The 19,108-nt window shown below is 39.8% G+C and overlaps 1 protein-coding gene across 1 annotated transcript in view; it reads right to left on the bottom strand.

Moving 5' to 3' along the window:
- The window catches only part of ADAMTSL1 (ADAMTS like 1), a 263,177-nt gene that overhangs the window by 85,162 nt on the left and 158,907 nt on the right, over positions 1-19,108 (bottom strand). The window contains exon 14 of the mRNA XM_087716110.1: positions 8,211-8,500. Coding sequence (XP_087572236.1) covers positions 8,211-8,500 — 290 coding nt within the window. The remainder of the gene's footprint in view (positions 1-8,210; positions 8,501-19,108) is intronic.

Here is a 19,108-nt window from a genome sequence, read left to right as displayed (position 1 = left end):
AGGCCACGCCCATCATGGCCATGCCGGTTGCTAAAATTTTTGAATCCCACCCCTGCACAATATAATATGATGATAACAATAGCAATATATGAGAAATAGTGTCCTGTTTAACTTCTCTCAGTACATTTAACTGATGAGATAGTTGACACCACTGGCAATCAAGCAAGTTATTCTTTTATCATTATAAGACTTTCTGGTTTTACAATTTGTTATGGTTCTATACTGATTTCATCTCAAAGTTTCCTAATCAATCTACCCCACAGCGGTCTCACACCACAATTTCTGTCTTTGTTTTCTTTTCATTGATTTATGAATGCTTCACTTAGTAGGATGACACAGGCATGAGTGGAGATTCATGGATGTAATGTTTCTAATTATATTTTAAAAAGAAAATCAAGTAAAGCTTGATTTCGCTCAAAGCTATGCTACAAGTGAGTTAAATGTACTTACAGGTAGTTCTCGATTTACAAGTTCATTTAGTGACTGTTCAAAGTTACAATGGCACTGAAAAAATAACTTATAGCCATTTTCCCCATTTATGACTGTTGCAGCATCCACATGGTCACATAATTTACATTTGGATGCTTGACATCTAACTCACATTTATGACGGTTGCTCTCCTTTTGCAACTTTCTGACAAAGTCAAAATCAATGGGGAAGTCAGATTCACTTAACAACCGTGTGACTAATTTAATAATGGCAGTGATTCACTTAACCAATGTGGCAAGAAAAGTCATAAAATGGGCCAAAATTCACTTACTGTATTTTTCGGAGCATAAGATGCACCAAGGTTTTGAAGAGGCAATTTTTTTTTAAAAAGTAGGTAGGTAGATAGATAGAGAGGGAGAGAAAGAGAGAGAAATACAGTAGGTAGGTAGGGAGAAAGAGAGAATAGTTAGGTAGGTAGATAAAGGGATAGAGAGAGAAATTGAGAGATAGAGAAATACAGTAGGTAAGTAGGAAGAGAGAGAGAGAGTGTAGATGGGTAGGTAGAGGAATGGAGAGAGAGAAGTAGAAAGAGGGAGAGAAATACAGTAGGCAGATAGGGAGAGAGAGTAGTTAGGTAGGTAGATAAAGGGATAGAAGAGAGAGCCAGAAATAGAGAGAGAGAGAGAGAGAGAGAAATACAGTAGGAAGGTACAGAGAGAGTGTAGGTAGGTAGGTAGATAGAGGGGGTTTCACCACAAAACTGCGAAGCCCTTATCTGCGCCGACATAAGTGCGGAGGGCAAATCCGCACCGTCCGAAGCGCTAAGGAAAAACGCAACCCTACCGTGATGACATAATTGCAGAGGGCAAGTCCGTGCCTTCCGAAGCACTCAGCACCCTAAACCCAACCCTTAACCTAACCCTAACCCTAACCCTAAGCCTAAACCTAACCCTAAACCTAACCCTAAACCTAACCCTAAAGCAAACCCCTAAACCTAATCCTAACCCCTACCTTAATTTAAATCGGCTTTCTGCTGCCGCGCTGTTTTAAAGCACCCTTCTGTCGCCACGCTGTTGTCGCAGCGGTGATGACGTGCGGTGATGACGTCGCAGCTTTAGTGACACGGTTTTATCACCGCTATTTTGACGAGTGCGGTTTTGTCGTGCCACGGATAGAGGGATAGAGAGAGAGAAATAGAGAGAGAGAAAAATATAGTAGATAGGTAGGTGTTTTTACTGGCACAGCACTTGATCAATGTAATTCTCATCAATCAGTTAAAGAGCTTTCCAGAAGGGAAAAAAAAAGTTTTTGCACTCTGCAAACCTCCCCCAAATGCCTGTTTTTCACGAAAACGGGCCCAGTTTTTCCCCCCAAAAGGCATAAATAGCCTTGGAAGGGCTTTCAGAAATAGCCTTGGAAGGGCTTTCTGGGGGGGGGGGGGGAGGGATGAGTAAAAAATGGCAGATTTTTTTGCAAAAACGGGCCCATTTTTTGTCAAAAGAATTGCATGCATAGCCTTATGGAGGCTTATAGAGTGCTGCTCGGGGCTGGGGAGGGCAAAAAATGGGCCATTTTTTGCTCATTTATGCCCCCCCAAGCCCTCAGAAGCTCTCTGAAAGCTCTCATAAGGCTCTGCACGGCCATTTTGGTGAAGGGGGCATGGCTTTGGGAGGCAGAAAATGCTGTATTCGGTGTATAAGACGCACCCAGATTTTCAGCCCCTTTTTTGGGGGGAAAAAGGTGCGTCTTCTACTCTGAAAAATACGGTAACATATTTCTCATATAGCAACAAATATTCTGGGCTCAATTGTGGTCGTAAGTTGAGGATTATCTGTAATTGGAAATTGCAAGGATATCGGGTTTTTTTCTGTACTTCTTTTAGCAATAGGCAAGGAGATAACTGGCCAGCGATACAATCAAACAAAATTGTTTACCTTATTTCAATATTTCTTTTGGCTTGGACTTGACACTGAGTTTGAGGGCCATAAGAGAGTGATTAACTTACAATTATTTGTTTAGTAGCCATTCAAAATTACAATGGCACTGAAAAAAGTGACACATGACCAGTTTTCACATTTAAGGTCATTCAACCCTTCCCTCCCTAGTCATGTGGACCAAATTTGGATACTTGGCAACTGGCATGTATTTGTGACAGTTGCAACATCCCAGTGTCATGTGGGCAATCCTTCCCAGCCAACTTCCAACAAGTAAAGTCAATGGGATTGCAACTTGGATTTGCTTAAAGAATGAATGGTTCACTTAACAACCAGTGAGTCACTTAGTGAGCCGGGGTGGCATAGTGGGTAGGATGCAGTACTGCAGGCTACTTGCCACCTGCTTGCAGTTTGGCAGTTCAATCATGAATGGCTCAAGGTTGACGCATCCTTCCAAGGTTGGTAAAATGAGGACTCAGATTGTTGGGGGCAATATGCTGACAAGTGACGTGCGGTGAGGTTTATTGCTGGGGAGGCAAAAAGAAAGAAAGAAGCTTTTGGCCGCTCCGGACAAAGCGCCGGAGCGGCCAAAAGCCTGTTTCTTGAAAACGGGCACCGGGAGGGAGATTGAAAAGGGCTGGCCTTGGTGACATCACAATGTAAAGTAAAATCTCTCCTCCACATTTTCAAGCCGTTCGCAAAAATGCTCCATTCCGATCCTTCAAATGCTGAAATCCTGGAATATGTGGAAGGCTCAAAATGGGGCATTTTTGCGAACGGCTTGAAAATGTGGAGGGAGATATTCCTTCCTCTCCCTGATCTGAAGGTCAGCACAGACTGAAAACAGGATAAGAGACAAAATCCCCCCTCCCCATTTTCAAGCAGTTTGCAAAAACGCCCCATTCTATGCTTTCAATCCTGCAATCCTGGATAATGTGAAGGATCGGAATGGGACATGTTTGCAAACCGTTTGAAAATGGGGAGGGGGAATTTGTCTCTTATCCTGTTTTCAGTCTGTGCTGACCTTCAAAACAGGGTGAGTGGCAGGAATATCCTCCTCCACATTTCAAGCCGTTTGCAAAAACGCCCCATTTCGAGCCTTCAGTGTGAATATGCAGATGAGAAGCCACCTCTCATAGGCATGAAAATCCATACACTTGGGACATTGGAAGAAGCCCCGCGAGGAGACGCTGCTGCCGAAGGAAATCTACCCCCACCCACCTGCAGATCGTCCTTTCAAAGAGGAATTTCAGTGGTTCCCCAAAGAAAGTCAAAGACAAAAGGCTCTTTTTGCACCATCGAGGAAGCCAGTCAAACAACTCAAATCCCGAGTACCTTGCGGGCTCATTCTAACATCCCCCACTCACAGCCTTTTGTTTAATAGCGATTCCTTTCCCCATGAACTAATTGTGAAGTGTACCAGGTGGGTAATTAGCGCACCTGTTTTTAAACCTGGGATGCCTTGTAAAGTTTAACACTCACTCATATGATACGCACACACACACATCAGTTTTCACCCGCAAGTGGTTTAAAATAAACAAGATACCACCAATAGCCACACACAAACGCACACACAGATAATAAAAACAAATTACAATTACTTACATTACAAATAAATTGAATTCCTCCCCCCTGCCCCCTCCCTCTGACCAGGGGTGGGTTTCTCGCCCCGTTCCAACCGGTGCACGCATGCGTACTAGCGTCTGCGTGACGCTCCAGCTGCTCCTGGACAATCGCGCAGGCGCTGTATGCGTCCTGCGCATGCATGGAAGCGCAGAACTCGTCAAAACCTGGTAAGGACCGCGGGCGGGCGCGCGCGCCCTTCGCCGTTCCCGGAAATTACTTACTTCCGGGTTCGGCGACCAACCGGTTCGCAGGGACCACCGCGAACCGGTTGAAACCCACCCCTGCCTCTGACCCACATACCTTCCAGCTGCTTCAAAAATGCAAGATTTGGTCCAGCCAGGGCCAGGCAGGCTAGGCTAGTTGCTGCTAGAGTCACCACGTGGATGACTCTGCTTAAATGTTTTAAAATAGGCTCTAAACAAAGTGCCCTCTGCAGGAGGAGGAGGGAGAATCACATGCCTCATTTGCATATAATTTTTTTTGCGTTTTAACCCTTGGTTGACTCTTAAAAGGCGAAAAATTCCTTATGCAAAGGAGGCCCATAGCTCTCTAGCCTCCTCCTACTAACTGCACTAAGGACACTCAGAGTCACTGTGACTTAGAGTCTGGGAGCAACTTTTCCTCAGGAGACTAGTGAGGCCCCGCCTCCCTTGCCTCTAGTGACTGCACGTCACTGATGCTGACACTGTAAACCGCTTTGAGAGGGCTGTAAAGCATTGTGAAGCGGTATATAAGTTTAAGTGCTATTACTAACCATGGCAAAATGGTTGTAAAACCAAATGTGACTCACTTAACAACTGTCTTACTCAGCAGCATAAATTCTGGTCTCAACTGTGTTCGTACCGTAAGTTGGGGGATACCTGTAATAGGGAAGCTTCCTTGGATACACAGAACTGCCACCTGTTTTGTGGTTCGGTAAGGCTGTAAGTCCAGTTACTGCTGTGATATACTTAAGATTAAAGCTTTAAGAAGCTGTTTTCTTAATTCTTAAATCTCAGAACCAAGTAAGAAAGAAAAGTCGCATCTTATTGTGGGTAGGAAACAGGACTGAAAATATTCACTCTGTAAGATTTTCCTATTATACAGAATGCATTCGTAGCCTTTGAAAAGCTACAGTTTATTCCGTAAACATAACTTTTGTATGGCAGATCTCAGCTTCCAACAAGGAAAAGAAGGTAAGGATTTCAGCAAAATTAAGGAAGTTAAGGATTAGAATTGTTAGGTGCATAGCACTCCATAAACTATTATACCAAAATAATGACATTTGGATTGGACACAATGTATATCAGTCAATTCTTATAACAGGCATTAATGGTGATACTCCTTGACTTTTCCTTTGAGTGCCAAGTTTATTAGCTCCAGGCAGTGGTTTCCTTAGCTATTTCTATCATGTGTTTTTTTTCCCCTTCTCTCCTTTAAATCCAAGCTAATATCATTTGGTGGGATAAGCTATCAAAACCAGCTGAGTCACCAAACAGATTCAGGAAAAAGAAATACAAGAGCCATAGGTGTTTGAGATCCATATGTCTCTGCTTACGAGGGAGGCAGACGTCAGGCGATGTAAAGTAAATGACACCTGATGCTTCCTGCCTTAGCCTTTCTCTCTAAAAACATGATTCTCTGCCCCAAATGTAAGTGGTCAGCAGGAAATGTAAATAAGCAGGCTACTACTTTAGTCATTTGAAAGACCCCAGCTGCGAATTTTGATACCTTCTCAATTCAAAAGGGTTTTCCATCTGGACCTCGTTTGCAACCGGTCTTCTACAGAGCCACCTCTTTCTTTTACAACAAGAAGACTGACTGCTGATTTCTCACATTGTGACTATTTTGGTGACGCTGATCTCTGTGTTGCAGTAACTTTGCGTGGTGGCTATAATCTGTGAGAAGTGCATAGGCCGTGGAGAACCCCAAGGGATTTCCATCCCTTTGCCAGTTGACTCAAAAATATATGATGCCTCTAAATGGAACATCACCATTCAGAAGTATTCTTGGTTTTCTACCTGACAATCAAACCATGAACATATTCTACAGGCCGTATCTCTGTGATATAACAGAAATACACAGTGAAACTCTATGAGCATTATAATGTAGGAAGTTAGCACCCACCTCTCTCCTAGAAGAATGAAATATTCTGGGAAATATTTAAAAGGCAGAATATTATATTCCCCTGGATGAGAAAAGGAGAAAAATGTTTTTAAAGAGAAAGCAGCTTCTTGCAGCTCCCTGCCCCCACTTCAGCTCCAGAGTGATGGGATTAAGGCATGGCCCTCAGGACATGATAGGATTAGCCCTCTACCCATCTCACCACATGGCACCTGGGAAGATTACATCATCCAGCAAGGCTCAACCAAGCTTGGGACTCAGGACAGCCTACAGAGTTGCCCCTAAATGGCCCCATGGGAGTCTGACAACCAATCAGAATACAAGCTCAAATTCAAAAGCCCAGAGAGGGTGTAGAGCTCAGGCACTCTCAGCATCTCTTCCTTTTTTCCCCCTTCACCCAACATCTTCAAGCCATGTGGTCCTTTCCGCCATTAAAATCTTCTTTCCCAGCAACTTCCAGGAATCCAGTGTCTTTTTCTCACTTGGAACTGAACCCAGATGAACATTCTTCCAACAATCAGTATTCTAAATATAGGTAGTCCTTGATTTACGAACATTTGTTGAGTGACTGAGGTTATATTGGAACTGAAAAAAGTAACTTAGGACTGTTTTTCACACTTACAACTGTTGCAGCATCCACATGGTCAGGTGATGAAAATTCTGGCACTTGGCAACCGATTCACATTTATGACGGTTTCAGTGTCCCAGAGTCATGTGATAGTCTTTTGTGATCTTTTGACAAGCAAAGTCAATGGGGAAGCCAGATTCACTTAACAACCGTGTAACTAACTTAACAACTGTAGTGGTTCACTTAACAACTGTGGCAAGAAAGGTTGTAAAATGGGGCAAAATTCATTTAACAACTGTCTCGCTTAGCAATAGAAAATCTTTTTTAAAATACCACCACCACTAACCCAAGATTTTACCTTTGACCGAATTTACATTTTGGTAAATAGAAAGAATCTAGATTGGATTTAGGGAATTACTGGTAGTATGAGGTTAATTTATAACACATCATATATGCTAGATGTTAACCTAGTCTTCCTACCATTTTCTAGAAAAATCAATTAAAATAAGAAAAGAGAACAAGAAGCAATGCATGGAAACTAATCAAGGAGAGAACCAACATAGAACTAAGGAGACATTTTCTGACAGTTGGAACAATCAATGGAATGACCTGCCTGGAGAGGTGGGTGAGATTTTTAAGAAAAGATTGGACAACCATTTGTCTGAAATGATATATGGGTTCCTGTTATTTCCACCCAGGGGGGAGTTGGACTACAAGACATCCATGGTCCCATCCAACTCTGTTATGCTGTTATTCTATTATTCTGTTACATACAGGGCGGGGCATAACCTTTTCCTAGGGGGTCACAGCAACACTTGTAATAACAACACAAATAATTCATACACCATTCGAAAGCCCATCAAAAACTGAGTTTATTGACACGATTTAATAGTCAGTATGACCACCATTAGCCCTTCGAACAGCATTCAAACGAGGTGGATAAGAACACAACAAATCTTCAAACAGTTCCGTTCGATTTTCCAGATTTTTCAACACAGTTTCCAAATTCATTCTCCCAAAGTTTCAACCGAATATTGATTTTGACCTTGCTCCTGAATCATCAGAGCTTCCACTTCATCCTTAATTATGGCCCCAATGTTCTCTGCCGGATTGAGATCTGGCGAATTTCCCGGCCAGACGTCATTGCCCCAAAATTCGACATTGTTTTCCTTTAACAATTGCTGAGTCGCATTTGCACGCATGCAAGGAGCTTTGTTCTTCCGAATCGAATTTTCCAGCCATTCTTAAAGCAAATTTAACATTTAATAGCTCATTCAATTCAGTTTTTTATGGGCTTTAAAATGAGGTGTCGCGGAAGTTGTAAACTGCTGTCGATCTTGCTGTGACCCCCTAGGAAAAGGTTATGCCCCGCCCTGTAGTTTGAAATCTCAATCCTCTTAACTTTGAAATGGATCTTGGCTCTATTAGTAGACATGACTGATTTCAATGAAGTCTAAATGTAAAAAATATAATCTGGATCCAAGTACATTACTTCCACAATTCAGTATGTAGGAAACAAAGAAATGAGAGAAACTGAAAATGGAACTCACCTCCACCACAAGCCTCAGAACATTCAGTGAAGCCTTCATATTCCCAATCATAAAGTTCATCAAAATCTTGTGAGCCCCTAAACAGGAGATCAGTCTCTTCACCAGTTTCTCCGTTGCATGGACCACCATAGCAAGCTCGTTCGGACACTGGTTTGGGCCCTTCACATTCATCAATGGGCAAATCAGCCACAGACTGAGAGAAGGATAGCAGCACCTGACACTTCACCAGCCGCACCTGGACACCCACTCCACAGGTCACACTGCAGGCAGACCAGTCCTCAGGAATAAACCTGTGAAGGTGAAACCATTGTGAGAGGAGAAAGACAGAACATAAGAGTGTCAGAGTTTGTTGCATTAATTCAAATCCAGAAGCACACACAGATAACTGATGCAGCAGGATTCATTAACTTCTTTATGTACATAAGAATAGATGAATATATGTACAATACCAACAGGTGGTTCTTCCAAGTAAACACAAGGCAGGAGAGTTACAGGGAAACACAAGCAGTTAGTTTATTCAAGCAGACAAACCCAGACAGACTGCTTCTTTACTTTTCAAAGCATCAGAGTGCGTAAGTTTCTATTTCAATTCTCTGCACAGACTCAGAAGGTTGCATGACCCGGCTCCGAGCCGTCTGGCATGGCTCTCAGTCACCAAATAGTTCCCATTGGCTGTCCCAGTTGCACAGCCTATTCATTGGCTGACCTTGTTCCCATGTCTCTGCCAGTCATGAATATTTTAACAAAGAGTAATCTAAGGGCTGCTCAGGCACACTTCAAATCATTCACTGCCCCCTCTCCTCAAGTGATGAAACTACAGAAATGTCTATGGAGATTCTGAGTCATCCAGGTCATGGTTGTCCCAAAGGCGATTTTTCAAGAAGCAACTGAACCTTTTGGGTTTTCTTTGAAGACATTTCAATTTTCATCCAAGAACCGCCTGAAGCTGAAGAAGAACCTTCTTGGATGAGAAGTGAAACATCTTCAATGAAAAACCAGAAAGTCCAGTTGCCTCATGAAAAAGCGCCTTTGGGACAACTACAGAAGTGCCCGTCCATGGATTCAGGGTCCACAGCTCATACTAAAATAAGAACACAATCTTTGTTGTAAAGTTTGCTTCTAAAGATGTTTCAGGGCCACCTATATTTTTATATTTGAGCATAGAAAGGCATCTTAAGGATACCTGCCCACACCAAAGGAGTCCAGCTGGGATGCATTAATACTTACCATTTTTTATAGTTAAATGTTCTTGGATGGAGATACAGTAAGTTCACATTTTAAAATGCTTTTGTGATAAGCAGAATTTTGAACTGTTTATCTGATTATCTAACTAACAGTATTTACCTCATCTATAAATGTCGGCAAGACAGCATAGAACAGAAATAACAAAACACATAACGATGATTCAATAAATTAAAAAACTGAAATATTAAACATGTGTAAAACAGCCTTGAAAGTCTACTACTCATATGATTTTAAAGGATTAGTTCTTCGTTTTGAGAACAGTGGTCCAAACATCTCGCCAAAAAGCTAAAGATCTGTTTATGGTTTTGTTCTATATACAACTACTTCAAATGAAAATTTTTATCTTTTAATAAATGTTAATACTATAAAAGTGTGCTTGATGCTTCAGTAATTTCGGCTACCATTCTATGTATTTGCTAACACATTGTTAACATGGATGGAACGCTTAGTGTTCACTGCTACCCATTTGCTCACAGTGAGAGAAAAACACACAGATGTTTATCCAGTAGGTGTGATCAATTGCATAAATTATACTCATTATTAATGAAGTCAAAGTGTACCATAATAATTCATAACTGAAATACAGGAAATAACATCGGGAAGTTTCTGTTTCCTGAACAGTTATTTTACATGTTGAATTATGAACCTAAAAAGGTAGGTTTATACCATATAATAATTTGTTTCAAAAGCATAGAGAGAATTTATGATGATCCTTTGATATTTCTGGGCCAGCCCTATGGGCCAGATTTAAACAACCCGCGGCTGGCTCCTGCCCACAGGCCTTGAGTTTGACACCCCTGATCTAAGGTCTCTTTTCTTTGTAATATTAAGTTTTGTTCAATTATTTCTTCCTTCAGAAAGAAATGACTTTTTTTAAACTTAAAAAAAACCCCAATGTGCTTTAAATTCAAATTCCATGTTGAAAAATATGGCTCCTCATAAAAAATCATCTCATGAATAAATAGTGTAATAGCCTCTGCTTTTTAAATAGATACTGTGAGAGTATCTATCTTAGTTTATAGGGAAAAGAAGCATTAACTTTTAAATTCTCGACAATAGACTGTAGAAGATGTTTAAAATTATGAGCAAAGAATGACAAGGAGGATGGAGAAGTCAAACACACACACCACAAATGGCTTTTGGTCCCAGGAGGCTTCAGGGAGGCCTGTTAGGCCCAAAAGGGGGTGAGAGGGTGTCACATGCACATGCACAGGAGGAGGGGGGCAGGGGTGTCACGTACACATGTGCAGGGCCAGGGCATGGGGGTGTCGTGCATGCATTGCATTATGGGCAAATTTATTTTATATTTCTGTAAATGCTGGAAGATCTAAATTGGTATATGGCAGGACCCAGTCAGGTAAGGTTTTAGGAGTTGCACTGCTTTTATGAGTTTAGAACTGTGCAATAAAAACTTTACATATAAACTAAAAACCGCTAGTAATCATTTTCCTTTCCAGTGATACGTTTGACGACTATTTAGGGTACAGATTTTTGAAAAATTAAAATGCAGTGAAAAATTAAATATTTCATGACAGCACACAAAGAAGGATGCAGTTTAAGATTAAATTGTCCCCTACTGTGCAGTTAAGTTACTGAAGATTTTTTTTTTTTGGCACCAATTTCCCATTTCCTAGCTGCACAATGAGGAGCTCTCAGCATCAGAATTATCTTCTTTGTAGTTAGACCATTTTATCATGTTCTTAAACAGGTTTGTTCAAACAGGTTATTCAGAAAGTTTAGCTTGATATTTTTTTAGAGCCAGGATGAAGGAAAGAGGCTACCCTAACATCATAAAGGGAGACTAAAATTTCTGGTTTCTAACTGACTGTGACAAGTTGGATAAGCATACAGTATTCCTGGAGATATGACAAGACAATGTTTCCCTTCCTACAAAGGGATGGGACTCCAGCTGGCATCTGTTGCTGCCAGATGTTGCTTGTCTGCAGCTCCGATCATGGGAGACTGAGATTGGGGCTGGTCAGAATCAGAAACCAACATCTAAAGCACCCAAGGTACCCTGGTAACTTCAGTAACAGAATGTCTGCATTTATTTCCAGCATGCAGAGCTAACTTATTCTGCACGTTCTCCGGCTGAAATAAGGGTAGGATTCAAATAATCCTTTTTCCAATGTAAGCAATATGGTCTCTATTTGACATATGTTGACAGTGCTGAATTCCCATTGCATGTTGAAGGGTAATTAGTTTGCTAAATACAGAATTAGAAAAACAGTTTAATAATGGAGAAGAAGTGGCAAGAACTCATAAACCAGACTGCCAAATGAAAATAAATATAGATTCAATTATCTATCCGGAACCTCTGTTATAAATGAAGGCACATAGGAAATATACAAAAGAAAGAATAACTTGAACTTAATATTTATACCCTTACTTATAAAAATATGCATGCATAATTATTCTGCTGAGGAGTACTTTGGCCCACTTTCATAACAACTTGAGGTTTTATGCCTGCCATGCCAGCTTTTTGGTGTCAGAGTTACTTTTGATGACATGAAAATATTTCTCTTGTTTCAAAGATGCCATGAATCTATTTTTCAAAGGAACTGTAACTTCTTATTACTGCAGCATGAATTTCTTAAAGCTAAAGAAAGTTCACATTTGCACTTGTTTAATTCTAGTAGATATAGACCAGCAGGAGAACTAGGTATGCATATTTCATGATTCCTGGCGTCCTGCGTAGGAGGAAATTGACCATTTTATGTGAGCGGCATGTTCAGGTAGTCCTCGACCTACTACCACAATTGAGCCCAACATTTCAGTTGCTAAGTGAAACATTTGTTAAGTGAGCTTGCCCCATTTTACAACCTTTCTTTTCACAGTTATTAAGTGAATGACTGCAGTTGTTAAATTAGTAACACGGTTGTGAAGTGAACCTGGCTTCCCCCTTGACTTTGCTTGTCAGAAGGTCACAAAAGGGGATCACAGGACCCCAGGACACTTCGACTATCATAAATACGAATCAGTTGCCAAGCATCTGAATTTCGATCACCTGACCATGGGTATACTGAAACGGTCGTAAGTGTGAAAAACAATCATAAGTCACTTTTTCAGTGCCGTTGTAATTTGAATGGTCACTAAATAGACTGTTGTTAAGTGGAGGACTATCTGTGCTTCAGAGGCCTAGTTTATCTTTCAGTCTTCAGCAATGAAGGCAGACTAATAAAGGATACCTTTATAGTCAGTGGCAATGCATGGCTTAGCCAGGATTATGATGTGGGATTCTATTTTTAATGGTTGCTGAAGCATTTGCCTTTCTTTACGTTGCTCCAATCCAGTGGATAAACTTACTCGTATTGATAGATCATGTACCTTGGTTTTAATTTACATGAAAGCCGGAACATGATCAGTGAAGTAAAGGCAAGGATAGAGAAAGCTTGAACAGCATTCTTTAAATGAAAAGGGTCTTTTCCTGTCACGACATAAGCCTAAATTAGACTTGTCAGCTATTACATCTTTTCTATCCTGCTCTACGGAGTAGAGAGTTGGTCTCTGACAAAAAACCACTTGAAGAATCTAGAAGCATTTGAAATGTGGATTTATAGACGGCTGTTACGCATAAGCTGGGTTGACAAAATCACAAATGAGGAGGTGATAAGCCACCTGGGAAAGCCAAGGGAAACCATCAAAGCCATTAAAAAGCTAAAGTTAGGATATTTTGGACATGTGATGCGACACCCGGAAAAATATGGCATCCTTCACTTAATTGTCCAGGGAAAGACTGAAGGCAAACAAGGTCCAGGCGAAGAAGAACATCATGGTTTCAAAACATAAGGGACTGGTTTGGACAAAACTCAGCAGCACTTTTTCACGTGGCTGTTGACAAAAATAGGATTGTCAACATGATCACCTATGTCCGATGATGGATATGGCACAAGAAGAAGAAAGTATTGATAGATGAATAGCAGTCATTTAGCTTAACTTAAGCATAGCAATATTTTAATGTGAGGTCCTTGATGATGTTTCCTAGTTTGGTAATGAAATGTCTGCAAGAAAGCTCGGTGAGCACCAAGGACCCCACAGTTCAACCCTGAGCTACAAATATTCTCTTCCATTATTATTTTACTATGATGCCCTGCCAAAATGGAGAAGATGCCTCACCCTTTGTCATCTCAAGCTACCCCAGATAAGAAAGAAAGAAGGCTGGATGCCTTTATGCACTCTACTAAAATCCTGAACAGATAGATGGGCGATATTTCCTTCTTTAGGTTCTCAGATTGAGCTATATTGATCCCTGATGTAATGCTATCTCAAAATAAAGAAATAACAAGCTCTGAATAGCAAGGAAGATCTTCCATTGGGACATCTGGGCCAAATAAAGAATACCTTAAATTGGTTGATTTATAATGCTTGCTTTAAAGACTTTAAAGGAATGGTTTAAAAAGTTGGACATTAAGGTTCCTTTGTGCTGAAGTTGTAGAAATGAAAAAGTTCTTCAACATAAATTATTTGGTTCTTCCAGCAACAGCTTTGCTTTCAAATTATTCCATTTATTCATAGAATTTCAGAAAGATATGTAATAATTAAAGATATACATGTTATGTTTTATATTCCTAATACATAAAATTTTATCATTTTATAAAGAGCTTGGGCTCTTACAAGCTTGGGACTCAGTAAAGAAGATAATATTACATAATGGAATGGAATAAAAGTTACTCTACTGATAATAAGGAATGGTTTCTGGAGAAGTGTGTTATCCATTTTTTAAAATAATTTTTTTAAAATATTCACTGAGTGGTGGCTCAGTGGCTAAGACGCTGAGCTTGTCGATCAGAAAGATTGGCAGTTTGGCGGTTTGAATCCCTAGTGCCATGTAACGGAGTGAGCTCCCGTTACTTGTCCCAGCTTCTACCAACCTAGCAGTTTGAAAGCATGTAAAAATGCAAGTAGAAAAAATAGGGACCACCTTTGATGGGAAGGCATTCCATGTGCCTTTGACATTTAGTCATGCCAGCCACATGATGTCTTCGGACAGCACTGACTCTTTGGCTTTAAAACGGAGGTGAGCACCGCCCCCAAGATTCAGGAGAGACTAGCACATGTATGTGGGGGAACATTTATCTTTACTTTTACTAAAATGATGAAGCAGTATATTTCTAATATAGACCCATGGGGGGTCTATATTTAAAGATCTCACCTCCTCTCCATTGTATATCCCTCCCATCTTAGCTATTTGTCTGCTCATTTTACATTTATTGTTCTACTGTTTTAATCTTTATAATATTGTTTCATCAAATTGCAAGCCACCCAGAGTTGCACGACAGTGAGATGAGCAGTATGTAAATTTAATAAATAAATAAATGCTAAGTTTAATAACTGAGTGAATTCTATTTTGATAATAAATGCATTGTTATGTGGATCTTTCCCCCTTCCTTCTTTAACCCTTCACATTTAATTATGTTTATTTAATCACTATCAATGTTTATAGATTCTTTTCTCATTGGATAACCATTACTGTCTTTTTTCTGCTATTAAGTAGTTTTTTGTATTCCACTTTTTAAAAGTAATTTTAAAAACAGTCAAGACAGCAGCTGCAAGTACAAGAATAAAGTACTGTTCCATTTTGCAGGCATCACAGGGGTGGAGTAGAGTGGGGCAGTGGCCTGGAGGTGGAACTCTCACCTCACAATCAGGAGGCTGTGAGTTCGATCCTAGGTAGAGGCACATATTTTTCTCTCTGGGCACATTGAAAATATATCCACTGAACAAAACTTCACACTCCTGACAGGAGGATCACCCAACCATCAAAACTCTCTCTCTGCTAGCTCTATTTAGTTGCTTAGACTCCACCCCGCAAGGGATTATGGGGTCATTAAATGAAGATGATGACAGGAATTATTAAAAGGGGGGTGGCTTTGACTCTACTGGTATGGCCGCCATCTTGATTTTCTGACATCCTTTCAGACATTCCAACAAAGGGGCACTATCATGAGCTCTATGGTCTATCCTTTGCCTCTAGATATCTCTGTATCTGTGCCAGAAAAGAAAATATGCTGGGCAGGAAATTTAAGATGCCATGGAATATAATTTCAAAGTTAGAGGATTTTCCTTAGCATGCAAGGTATCAGCCAGACATGACTTTTGTGAAACTGCAGTCAATGAATATGCAGGTCATGCAAGTGACTGCACATCTCCAAAAGCATGATCCATGTAGTACAAGTCATTATGCTGTAGAAAAGATTTTAAAAATGAAATGGTTTATACATCTGTATTTGACAGTTGGTAAAAAAAAGCAGCCTTTTTTTTGTGTGCTAAATATAGAAAAAGATTCTCAAGACTCAGTGTGACTGTGGTGATATAACACATGCTACGATTATGTACTTGTGTCACAGCATCTGATACGAGTATATAAGTTGTGGTATTTGCATGATGACATCATTACATATGTATTGGCATTTCCCCTCTTTTCCTGATCCCTTGGATGCCCGTGGCAAAACATGCTTTGAAGATGGAAAGGGGGGTGACTGAAGATCTTCTTCACTGGTAGTATATAGAGATTGGACAACTATTTTAAAACAGATGATAGAGTGGTTTGATAGAATTTGGGAAAAGGTAACCTCCAAGTTCTTAAGTAAAACAAGAAAAACAACAACTATGATATTATGGATTCTCTGATCTCAATTTCCATCACATTTATTTATCTGTCACCTTTAGTATTTCTATAAATAATTTCAAGGTGGCAAACATACCTACTCCTCCTCCGTCCTTTTATTTTCCCCACTATAACAAGCCTATAATGTAAATTGGGCTGAAAGGGGGGAATGGGCCAAGATCACCCAGCCAGCATTCATATCTAAGATAGGACAAGAATTCACAATTTCCTGCATCTTAACCACTACGCCAACTAAACCACACATATTTTATGTGATAAATTTTTTGTGAAATATCACATATATTCTAACCATTTCCAAATGAAGTCTCCCTCACATTTTGTATCACTCCAGGTGCACCATACAGGAAATCCTCAATTTGTTTAATGACGGTTTAACATTACAACGGTTGAAAAACAATGACTTACGACCTACCCTCAAGGTTACATCAACCCTGCACTCTCAAGTCTGTGATTTGGGCACTTGGCAAGCAGCTTGTATGTATAACGGTTCAGGCATCCTGTGGACATGGGATCATGTCCCAGATCCCATGGCACACTTCCCAGATGGCTTCCAACAATCAAAGTCAATGGGGAAGCTGGCAAGGAAGATTGCAAATCGCGATCATCTGGTGTCTTGCTTAATGATCAGGGTGATTCGCTTACCAATCATAACAAACAAGTCTAAAATCAGCTGTGCCACTTAGCAACAAATTTTCTGATCCCAATTGTGGTTGGAAGTTGAGGACTAATTGTATTTCTTCTAATAGTTTTTTCTTTCTTTTTCTGACATATTCACACACCACTTCACTTATGCAGTGAGTTTTCTGTTGTATACAACCTTCTCGATGCTGTGCACTTCTTTGAAGTCAATTCAAGAGCAGAATAAGGATATGTTTATGAACATCAGAAGATTCTCTTACCAAAATAATTGTTTATGGAAACTAGAAGGGGAAAAATTCTTTTAATTTTAGAGAGCCTAGTGACACACTTCAACTACATATGGGGAGGGGGGGGAGTTTTCCAATATTCCAAGGAAAGAAATTCTGAAATTGTTTCCTAGTATAGTAATGGAAGACACAGCCTCATTGGTTTTAAAACTGCTCCAGACAGATTTATGAGTTGTATTATCAGATGCTTTTAACTCTGATGGCTCAGTTGTGACCTGTAATAGTCAGGAAAAAACCTTTCTTCTGCAACTTCTCTCATCCTCACTTTCTGAAAAATCTCAGAGTTGTCCAAAGCAGGGATGAGACTCTGAACAACAGGAACTCTCACACAAGGTGACTTTTGCCAGACTAATGGAAATTTCTCCTGGAAAGGCTTAACCGATTGACTCCCTTTGGTCTACCTCTCCATCTTATTGTAACCATATGGAGACAAAGTTATAGGGATTAGATTCATCATGACTCACAACACTGTATGTGTGTGACGTGTGTATGTGTGTGCAAGTAATGCTATTTCAACAAAGCATTATTATAAAATGAGCAAATAAAGAAATGCTTTTTTAGTCATGGCAAACTCACTGGGTCACAACAGAGAAATGAAATGCTCTGGTATTTATGGTATATCAAGTTGTGTAGAAAAAAGAATAAGGTTTTTTTTAATAGGTATCTTTGGAAATAACTTGTTTTGGCATGAGTGGAAATGTAGCAATGGTGCAGTAAAAGATCAAGCACACATGAAAGATTTAGCAGGGGATGTGTGCATAAACACTAAGCAGCATAATATACAGAGATATATTCCAGATCTAAAATGTCATCATTTTGCAAAGTGAAATGTAGTGTTCTGATTATCCCAAATATCTTCTTCTAGAAGAAAATGAAAAGCGAATCAAATCCATATGTACATATGAGTTGAAAGGTAGAAACTGATCCTAAAAAATACATTCAATAGTCACTCCTATCTGCTTGCAATCCTGTGCTTTTGATTTTTTTGGTGAGTTGCTCCTTAAAGAATTGAAGACAATTTGCTACCTTTATGGTCTTGCAACACTATCAAAAATACCATGAAAAGAAGACCTTGCAAAAGTTATTAAACTTTTTTTCCAGGAAAAAATGTCTTTTCCCCTTAGTCCCCCCCCCTTTGAAATCAAATCTAGTTGTCCTAATTTCACCTAGCATATCAATAGATATTTACTTTCCTGAACTCTATCCTAGACTTTTTTTTCCCACTTGTCCTTTCGAGTCAGTAATCTTTGGGTTGGTCTTTGTTTTTGGCCTTGAGAGATGGAAACATTCCCTCCATGTTTACATAATGGTTCTGTCTGACCTGAGATTCCCACTTGGCTAAATTACTGTAAGCCCTTGAACTCACACTTTCCCCAAATTTCCCTTCTTATACTTGTTATGGTGCCATTTTGCTATATTAAGCATTGAGACTTTCAGCTGAACGTTGGAAACAAAAGAATGATGGCTATCTGGTGAATATCTATATGAGTTCAGAGAAAGCCACAATGCAATTCTTGAATTTTTTTAACTGTATGCTTGAAAATAAAATTCCTCATGCCTAAATGTAACATCTAAATCAGCTATTCGTAGGCCACAAAGAGATTTTTTTGTAGTATCAAGTTGAATTGCATGAATGATTTTAATCTAACATGAAATTTAAAGCATATGGGCACATGGAAAGTTTGTACTGTACTGAGGGGTCTTTGGTGCTCTCTCAGCTTGGTTGTTTCCTTGCAGAAGTTTCCTTTCCCAAAATAGGTAACATCATCAGTGTTATCTAGTTTGGGCAATGAAATGTCTGCAAGTAAAGCTCAGAGAGCACCAAGGACCCCTCATTTCAACCCTGAGCTACAAATATTCTTCTTTATTTGTACTGTACTATTCAAGCAACTAAATCAAAATAAGACATCAACATTTAGGAGAAGTACATTAATTATAAATGAAAAAAGTTGCTACAAGAGTAAAGACCCCTAAAGACCATACTTCCATGAATTAACCATAAAGTCCCAAAACTATACCATATTGATTGTGATTTAATTCTTCATAGACAGCATACATCGGCAAATGCAATACAATTCAGTGTTTTGAAATCCATAAAA

The sequence above is a fragment of the Thamnophis sirtalis genome, unplaced genomic scaffold (assembly GCF_051295495.1).
Source record: "Thamnophis sirtalis isolate CommonGarterSnake01/CBP01778 unplaced genomic scaffold, rThaSir2_p1.2 scaffold_5, whole genome shotgun sequence".
Taxonomy (NCBI): domain Eukaryota; kingdom Metazoa; phylum Chordata; class Lepidosauria; order Squamata; family Natricidae; genus Thamnophis; species Thamnophis sirtalis.
This window is presented reverse-complemented; position numbering and strand designations above follow the sequence as displayed.